This window comes from Miscanthus floridulus, chromosome 12, assembly GCF_019320115.1.
Source record: "Miscanthus floridulus cultivar M001 chromosome 12, ASM1932011v1, whole genome shotgun sequence".
Classification (NCBI taxonomy): domain Eukaryota; kingdom Viridiplantae; phylum Streptophyta; class Magnoliopsida; order Poales; family Poaceae; genus Miscanthus; species Miscanthus floridulus.
Window position 1 is genome coordinate 56,507,457 of NC_089591.1, and position 9,236 is coordinate 56,516,692.

The 9,236-nt window shown below is 41.6% G+C and overlaps 1 protein-coding gene across 2 annotated transcripts; it reads left to right on the forward strand.

Annotated features, from left to right (window-relative positions):
* Positions 1-386: 386 nt before the first annotated feature.
* On the forward strand, positions 387-4,809 carry LOC136497332 (calmodulin-binding receptor-like cytoplasmic kinase 3). 2 transcript variants are annotated; one of them, XM_066493120.1, is made up of 7 exons: positions 387-660; positions 1,587-1,839; positions 2,015-2,271; positions 2,763-2,928; positions 3,007-3,096; positions 3,626-3,924; positions 4,301-4,809. In XM_066493120.1, the coding sequence occupies exons 2-7, from the start codon at positions 1,719-1,721 to the stop codon at positions 4,520-4,522; spliced, it is 1,155 nt and encodes a 384-aa protein (XP_066349217.1). In that variant the 5' UTR covers positions 387-660; positions 1,587-1,718; the 3' UTR covers positions 4,523-4,809. The 2 variants fall into 2 exon arrangements, with proteins under 2 accessions (XP_066349217.1, XP_066349218.1); XM_066493121.1 differs by lacking the exon at positions 2,015-2,271 and having other exon boundaries at positions 389-660.
* The last annotated feature ends 4,427 nt before the right edge of the window (positions 4,810-9,236 follow it).

Here is a 9,236-nt window from a genome sequence, read left to right on the forward strand (position 1 = left end):
TGATACCGTTTTTAAAAACCGCATCATCCAAATATGCCCAAATTGTGCATTTACGCTGCAAATCGTGTTTCCCCTCTTAATTAACCCTGAGGCTCCGCGGCTCCGCCTCCGCTACTGACTCAGTTGACTGAACTCAGAGAAAATGTCTCGCGTATTGACCCAATCCAACGTCAGTCCTACAAACTTCTCGTATCTGGAGGCAGCCTTCCTCGTCCCTTCCGAAGCGACGCAACCCAAAGGGCCCCGTCCGGCAGCGACACACCAACCCGCCGCCCCGCCACGGGCGCGCGCGCGAACCCTGGGACCCACCTGGCAGGAAGCCGCCCCCATACAATATCCAGCGCGTCGGCGTCGTTTACCAGTCTTCTCCTCCCGGTCGTCGGTCTTGGGCGACCGCCTCGCTACTTCCTCCTACCGGTGCGCAGGCACACACGGTTTCCACGCCAGCAGGGGGTGCCCACCCGCAAAGTCCGATCAAATCAAAAGGGAATTCCTGAAGAGGAGAGAGGAACACCCTTCCTCGCCATTTCCGTCCAAGTGTTTCCTCGAGGAGTCGTGCGTGCCTGCCGGGTTGGGTAGGCGTTGGGGCGGCGGGACGGGACGGGGGAGCATCGGTAGCCGCGGCGGAGCCCGGTGCTCGAGTCTCTTCTCTTCTCTCCGGTGAGTACTCGCCTAACATTCTTGAACTCCTGGAGTTCCAGGACTCGGGCCTCCAGATGCGTGTTCCGGCGATTGGTAGCGGTTAGGATATTTGGTGCGTGATCGGATTGCTGTCTGGCCTGTTTTTTTGGGTGATTGCAGAGTAGCATAGGTAAGCGTTATGGCATCGCTGACCGCAAAGATTCATTGCTCATCTGTTTTTAGTAATTTTCTGTGGGATAGGATTGGCACGGTTTCGATGGTGGGCTTGACCTTAACTAAAGGCTGAAGCAGTTAAGCTACAGTGTTGCAACTGACCTGAAATGGCTGAAGCTAAAGTTTTGCTTATTGGCAACAGACACCGTGCCAGCTGGCACTATATGCCATTTGAGGCACCTTGGATCCTCATGTGCTTCCTTTTCTTGTACCGTGTTCTGGTGCTGTCGTGCATGATGCCATGATCAACTACCTGCTCGTCTCTTCTTTTCCAGTTTGATCTTTCGCTTTCCGTCCTGTTTGGCTGCCTATGTTTAAGCACTTGGTTCGGGTAGAGTTCAAAGTAACTGTTTGAATTAGACTGATTAGTACAGAGTACAGACGTACAAAATCTACAGAAACTAGACTACTAGTTTTTTTGCCCCCTTTTTTAGTCAACTATGAATCTGTACAGCACCTCTAGTTGTATTATGATAAATGCATCATCATCTACTGCCTGGCAACGTACTAAGGGTAATGGAATTCCTAGGGCAAAATTGTATGTGTGTTCACAATCGAACTCTTCATGTTTTACCTTTTGGAAACGACTGTATTGTGAATTATTTGATGATAGAAGTATGTCAAGTGTCAGTTCATTTTGTACTACCAGTATCTAATTTTGTTTCTCATTCAAAGTTGCTAAACTGAATGCTTTATTGTTTTTTTTCTGTTTTGATTGAACCTATGAGAAGGGGGGCAGACTTTTCCGTGCCAATCATATACAAGACAGTTTCCTATCCATAATGTGCTCATATAAAGAAATCAAGTACAAATGAAGAAGCACATCTCTGCCCATCATTTGATGACTGGAGACAGGTAGCACTATGGTAGCTGCTACAACTGCAGGAATGTTTCTTGTGTGTTTTGAGTCCCTCTGCCCCTGTTTTCGCTCAAAAAGGAAGGATGGAAGCGAAGACCATGTTCTTGCAGAACATTCCAATTCCTGTAAGTCAGAAAACAAAATTTCACTCATCATGATGAAACCTGTCAACGCAGCAAAGCAATGGCTAACCTGTTTGTCAGGACAAAGTTCATACTAGCAAACAAGAGATATGTTTGTTATCTCTGGTTGTATAAAAAACTCACTATCGATTGTGACATTGCTTTTATTTGTTTTCAGTGAATTCTTCTGAAATGAGGTCGATTTCTGATAGAATTCCTGGAAGCCCGCTTCGAGTACCTGCAAGTCCATCTAGATTTTCATTGTCTTCTTCGCCACCAAGTAGAAACGAGCCTTTAAACCTCAGTCTTGAACATGTTGTTAAACTGACAAATAACTTCGCGCCGGCCTTGATGGTTGGCGAAGGTTACTTTGGAAAGGTCTACAGAGTGACGCTGCGAGATGGACGTGTCGTAGCTATTAAAAGGGCAAAGAAGGTAACTTATTTTTGTCCAGGCAACTATTCTAGCAACTTTCCTAGCTACAATGGTCTAGCTTTAGCCCCGCATAGTGCCAGTTTCGGTGAGATATGAATGTTCTATTTGTGTTGAGACTTATTTGGACAATTGGACCATGACCTTATCTTGTACTCTTTCCTTTCTATATACATACAATTACTCATCTGCATTAGCACACATTTGTATTCATTGTATTTTGGGGAATCAAGATTGCGGTAGAGTGTCAAATCCAGGTTTAGGTATGTTGTAGACCCGTTACTTGATCCATATTTATAGACCGATAGATGGGTGTTGGATGATGAACTATGAGCTCATATTCCATTCTTTACTCCATCAGTCAATGATAATGTTATGTGCTGGTTTTTATTTTTCGATGTGCTTCTTCATAAACTTCCCTTTTCATTGGCAGTTTTCTTGTAGACCATACTTTGTAGTATGAACTATGATTCTGATATGGTTTCATTTGGCAGGAAAAATTTATCTCTTTACGTGCTGAATTCAGCAACGAAGTCGCGTTACTAAAAAATATTGAACATAAGAACTTGGTCCAATTGCTTGGTTGTATTGACAAAGCCAATGAACGGATTCTCATAACAGAATACGTATCAAATGGCACTCTTAGGGAGCATTTGGATGGTAAGGTGTAAACCAGATTGCTAGTTTTTTGTATTCCTTCCAAAATGATTGGTCTAATAGTTTGAAATCTTCTTTCAGGTCAACATGGCCTAATTTTGGGATTTAATCAGCGGCTTGAAATTGCTATAGATGTTGCCCATGGATTGACTTATCTGCATCTCTATGCAGGTACACTTCACGTACTTAGTTAAGCATCAAGCAATTTAGTCTTTATCAATCCAAATCATGCACTTGTGCTGCTCAAAACTGCAGTAAGGAAGTGAACCAGTATGCTTAGGGCACTTTTTTGAAGATGAAAATAATTCCTTTTGCAACTAAGGCTTGTTAGGATGGGGTGATAGAGGTCCAGTTCCTTATGATTCAGTCCAAAATGGAACTAAATCTGAAATCTGTAGAGCAAACCACCCAATCCAAGTAGGCCATAAGAACTTGCGACCAGATCTCTATTTAATCAAACACTTTTTTTTGTCATGATGCAGTTCCACATGTGAAATAAGCCCGTGATATGTAACAGTGTAACTCTCTTCAGTGAAAAATATGTTTCTGTAACACATTTATGTTCTTCAGCTTTTTAGTGATGAAGTGGTAATGTATGCACCCAGATAACAAGAAAATTTTATTTTGTCATTCCTACAAAAAAAACACGCATGCATATTTTTCTCAATTCATAGTCTGATGTTATTCCTCTTGCCTTTAGAGAAGCCCATAATACACAGGGATGTGAAGTCATCAAATATTCTGCTGACAGAAGGCTTCATGGCCAAAGTGTCTGACTTTGGATTTGCAAGAACTGGTCCTACTGAGCCAGGCCAGTCACAGATTCAGACTGATGTGAGAGGAACAGCAGGCTATGTAGATCCAGAGTATCTGAGGACAAACTATCTTACGATCAAGAGCGATGTGTTCTCTTATGGTATTTTGCTCCTAGAAATCCTTTCAGGCCGTCGTCCTATTGAGGCAAGGAGGGGTCCAACAGAAAGGATTACAGTGAGATGGGTATGTATTCTCTACCCTACTTTTGCCTACCAATTCGAGGATTGATGTTTTTTTCCGATGTCTTTTTGTCAGACTGCCATTAGTATTGTTATAAATTGGGTACGTAGTATAATGTCCCTTTAGTTCCTCTATAGTGATTTTTCCAAGGGAAGTAGACCAGTGTGCCAGTTAGAAGCCGGAGACAGATTGCAAACAAATTACTACTAATTAAGTGAAGTATGTTGTAGAGTTAAATAGATAAAAGATGAGCTCTTATTTGATGCTTCTTTGGGTTAAATTTTTACCCACCTCCTTCCCATGCTTGTACTTTTTCATTCCTGTTGTTGTATACGTCCTAGACTTAAGATGCCTGAGGTTCAGTCTATCGTTGATACAGGCCTTCAATAAGTACCAGAGAGGCAATGTTAGGGACATACTGGACCCAATGTTAACTGAAGCAGTGAACGAGGATATACTGAACAAAATCTTTGATGTGGCGTTCCAGTGTGTCGCTCCTACCCGCGAAGACAGACCATCCATGAAAGAAGTTGTGGAGAGGCTGTGGAAGATAAGAAGGGATTATACAAAAATACAAAGGATAATAGAATTGACTCTCTGAATCCTTAAACCATCTGATCCTGGTCGCTGTTTTTGCTTGGGAGAACATGGGTCAGTTCCTTGTGAAGACCAAAGATGGCCACATAAAAATAATGCAAATTAGTGATTGTGAACAACTGGAATTTTGTAGAGGGTTGCAAAAATGTTGTTGTATGTTGTATATGGCTCTATGTTTAAGAGATGTGCGAAACAATGTCCTGCAATTGATGGTTTCCCTGTGTAGCCATTACTGTTAATCAGCATAAGCTGTTCAGTAATCCGTATCCTCGAGAAGTATGGTGTACCTTCTGTGTATGGCTCTTGTACTTTAGGAAACAGCTGCATTGTTGGGTGAGGCTTTTAAGTAGATACTCACTTGTGACTACTAATTTCTTCTGGATATAACTAGTGATAAAGGAAACTAAAATTTGTTATTCCTCACTTGTGTCATCTTGCAAGACTGTAAATGCTTCTTCGGACTGCCCATCAACTGTATAATTGGAAAATCGACCTAAGAAACCATCCAACATATTCAACAAACATGATAAATATGCTAAATTTAGATGCAGCCAAGACCCAAATTCGAAACTAATGTTAAAACCATCACAAGGTCTCAATTAGTTTCTGGTGCAAACATTCCTTCAATTACGACAGTGATTTGTAGAACAATACAAGAATATTATTAGCTCACAGGACAAAACCTCTCAGCCAGCTAGACAGTAGTGAAATCATCAATCCATTTGCAAAGCTGCTTCTCTCAGTCAGCTGCGATTCACTCGAAGAGGGCAACGTCGTCAAAATTATCAGCACCACCTGCCTATGGCGTGACACTGCACTTCCTGTTCAATATCAATGCATATAAATTGCTGTTGCCCTTCAAAGCCCTGTGATCAAACAATGTCTGCACTTCCTATTTTTGACTTGTGCAATGGTTGATTAGAATGTTAAGTGTACATAAAAGCTGACAAAGAAAATGACGATACTCAGCACTATTGTTTTGATTTCTTCCATAAAATTCAGATGTCATAGGGGTGGGAGTGTACAAAAGGAAAACATGGGCCCTTGCATCCAACTCTGTTGGATTAAGAGAGAATTGCACTACCACAACCATGCTCATGTAAAAGCTCAAAGAAGGTAGGCGTCTATTGTCTGCAACTACAACATATCTAGCATGAACGGTTAGGCTGAGACTCCGTCGTTGTATCTCGTGTGAATGGTAACACCAATATATCAAAGGGTAAAGTCCAATTTACACCCTCCAACTTTCACCAAAGTTCGGATTTCAAGCTCAAACTTCAAAACCGGATAACTTTGGCCCTCCAACTCTTGAAAACCGTTCAACTTTCAACCTTCTGGGCTTGTGTGTTCATGGATCATGTCTTCCATCATTTAATCTGCCCTATTTTCTTGTTGAATTTGAAGATAGTTGAGTGAAAGATGACTAAGAGAAATCTTATCTTAAAAGATTAAAATCTTATTAAACAGTGCCATGGGAAAACAGCCTAAAAAATCCACTCCGCAGTCTTGAGAAATTCACAAAGGTCATCCTATATCTTCAAAACCAGTCAATCACGTCCTAATCGTTTTAGTAGTATATAAACATTCCAAACATTGATTTTACGTTGAATGTACAATAATCAATAAGTCAAGATCCGTGCTTTTCAATATACGGGCCTATTGAATACATGACTTAATTGCCAGCTAGCTAAAAAATAATTAGAAATAATACTAGTGCATCCAAATAGCAAGGCTAATATACGGACTATTTCTTTAGCAAAACATTTGATTAATTGTTAGTCAATTAGCTAGCCAACTTAAGCTAATTTTTTATCCAACTAGCAGCCAGCCTAACTCATCTAAACATGCCCATGGTGTGGTTCTATAAATAGGTGCACACAATTTATAGATACAAGATAGACATCACATGAATCTTTATGTTCAAGTTATTGTCATAATCATATTTTTGTATATTTTCTACACTATATTTAATTCATACAAACTTGATATTGGCTTTTAGAATTAATATAAGGTGTAGTTTGTTAAAAAACAACATTTCAAAAAACATGATAGATAAGTAAAAAATTAATACACTAGAGATTTTTTATCTAAAAATGAATAAAAAGACCATGAGTGCGGGTAGGACTGTAGGAAAATATACTAAATAAAAAGTAATTGATAAATAATATATGATAAATTAGACGATTGCTTTCATATTTGTGTAAATTTTTAGAAAGTGTGTACCAGAACGGTTTCAAAGGCCATAGGCTTTGAAACAATGTTTAGAAACGATATACTTTCCGCCTTCCAAATTATAAGTCGCTTTGACTTTTTTGGTTCATACATTTTGCTATATACTAGGCCTATTATTTATTCAGATCCATAGCAAAATGAATATAAAAAAATTAAAATGACTTATAATTTGGAATTGAGTGAATATATTTTATACTCATGGTTCATATCACACACAAAATCAAAACCATAGAACCTATATTTGGGTCGAACGTCTTATACGTTAACAATAACCATTTCTGCCATATTTTATATAGTATAAATCTCTTCGATCTTCTTCGCCGGGTAGTTACATAGGAGTACATGACTTTGTCCAACAGAGTAAACTTTAAGGCCCCTTTGGCAGAGCTTCTCCACCGGCTTCAGGAGCCGTTTGGAGCCGTTTTCTACCAAACGGGGTAAAGTAAATAGCTTTACTTGTGAAGTCCCTAAAAACATGCTCTCACAGTTGATTTTGGGTGGGATGAAGCCAAAAAAAGTGGCTTCTCCCGGCTCCTCCTCCAGGCCCCTAAAAACATGCTCTCACAGGGAAGCCATTTTGCAAAACGGTTTACTAAAACCGCTTCAAGCATCCACCGGTGGAACTGTTCGTGGAGCTGAAGCAAAAAAAAAATGGCTTCACTAGTGAAGTGAAGCCCTGCCAAATGGGGCCTAAATTTCATATATTCTTTGGAACCACATGCTCTGCATGTCTATTCTTTGCAAGTGAGAGATGCGATAATTCTACTTGTTGTTCCATTTTAATTTTTTATTATGGTAAAAAGAAGAGAGAAACTAGACAGCAAACGGATTAGGACTGTCGGGCAACAAGCCAACAAGTGTGTAAAAAGCAATTGAGCCAATTAAGGTCATGTTTAGATGCAAAGTATATTATGGTTTTACAAAATATTTTGGTTTTTAAAATCTACTTTATGTTTGGATGCAACAAATCTTGTAGTCTTTAAAACCGTGGTTTTGTTAAAACTATAGTCTTTTTGGAGTTTTAGAAACTCCAATTATGACCTTTTTTCTAAACCACAATTTTGTGTTTGTTTAACTTATAAAACCATAATTTTATGATACTACCGTTTTTAAAAACCGCATTATCCAAATATGCCTTAATTGTGCATTTACGCTGCAAATCGTGTTTCCCCTCTTAATTAACCCTGAGGCTCCGCGGCTCCGCCTCCGCTACTGACTCAGTTGACTGAACTCAGAGAAAAAGTCTCGCGTATTGACCCAATCCAACGTCAGTCCTACAAACTTCTCGTATCTGGAGGCAGCCTTCCTCGTCCCTTCCGAAGCGACGCAACCCAAAGGGCCCCGTCCGGCAGCGACACACCAACCCGCCGCCCCGCCACGGGCGCGCGCGCGAACCCTGGGACCCACCTGGCAGGAAGCCGCCCCCATACAATATCCAGCGCGTCGGCGTCGTTTACCAGTCTTCTCCTCCCGGTCGTCGGTCTTGGGCGACCCGCCTCGCTACTTCCTCCTACCGGTGCGCAGGCACACACGGTTTCCACGCCAGCAGGGGGTGCCCACCCGCAAAGTCCGATCAAATCAAAAGGGAATTCCTGAAGAGGACGAGAGGAACACCCTTCCTCGCCATTTCCGTCCAAGTGTTTCCTCGAGGAGTCGTGGCGTGCTGCCGGGTTGGGTAGGCGTGGGGCGGCGGGACGGGACGGCTGGGAGCATCGGTAGCCGCGGCGGAGCCCGGTGCTCGAGTCTCTTCTCTTCTCTCCGGTGAGTACTCGCCTAACATTCTTGAACTCCTGGAGTTCCAGGACGGGGCCTCCAGATGCGTGTTCCGGCGATTGGGTAGCGGTTAGGATATTTGGTGCGTGATCGGATTGCTGTCTGGCCTGTTTTTTTGGGTGATTGCAGAGTAGCATAGGTAAGCGTTATGGCATCGCTGACCGCAAAGATTCATTGCTCATCTGTTTTTAGTAATTTTCTGTGGGATAGGATTGGCACGGTTTCGATGGTGGGCTTGACCTTAACTAAAGGCTGAAGCAGTTAAGCTACAGTGTTCCAACTGACCTGAAATGACATGAAGCTAAAGTTTGCTTATTGGCAACAGACACCGTGCCAGCTGGCACTATATGCCATTTGAGGCACCTTGGATCCTCATGTGCTTCCTTTTCTTGTACCTTGTTCTGGTGCTGTCGTGCATGATGCCATGATCAACTACCTGCTCGTCTCTTCTTTTCCAGTTTGATCTTTCGCTTTCCGTCCTGTTTGGCTGCCTATGTTTAAGCACTTGGTTCGGGTAGAGTTCAAAGTAACTGTTTGAATTAGACTGATTTAGTACAGAGTACAGACGTACAAAATCTACAGAAACTAGACTACTAGTTTTTTTTGCCCCCTTTTTAGTCAACTATGAATCTGTACAGCACCTCTAGTTGTATTATGATAAATGCATCATCATCTACTGCCTGGCAACGTACTAAGGGTAATGGAATTCCTAG

Bases quoted from the DNA above. Each gene is read 5' to 3' on its own strand.
- LOC136497332 (XM_066493120.1), top strand. From the start codon at position 1,719: ATGGTAGCTGCTACAACTGCAGGAATGTTTCTTGTGTGTTTTGAGTCC. The intron at 1,840-2,014 runs GTAAGTCAGAAA...ATTTGTTTTCAG, and splicing joins TGCAGAACATTCCAATTCCT to TGAATTCTTCTGAAATGAGG. The intron at 2,272-2,762 runs GTAACTTATTTT...TTCATTTGGCAG, and splicing joins CTATTAAAAGGGCAAAGAAG to GAAAAATTTATCTCTTTACG.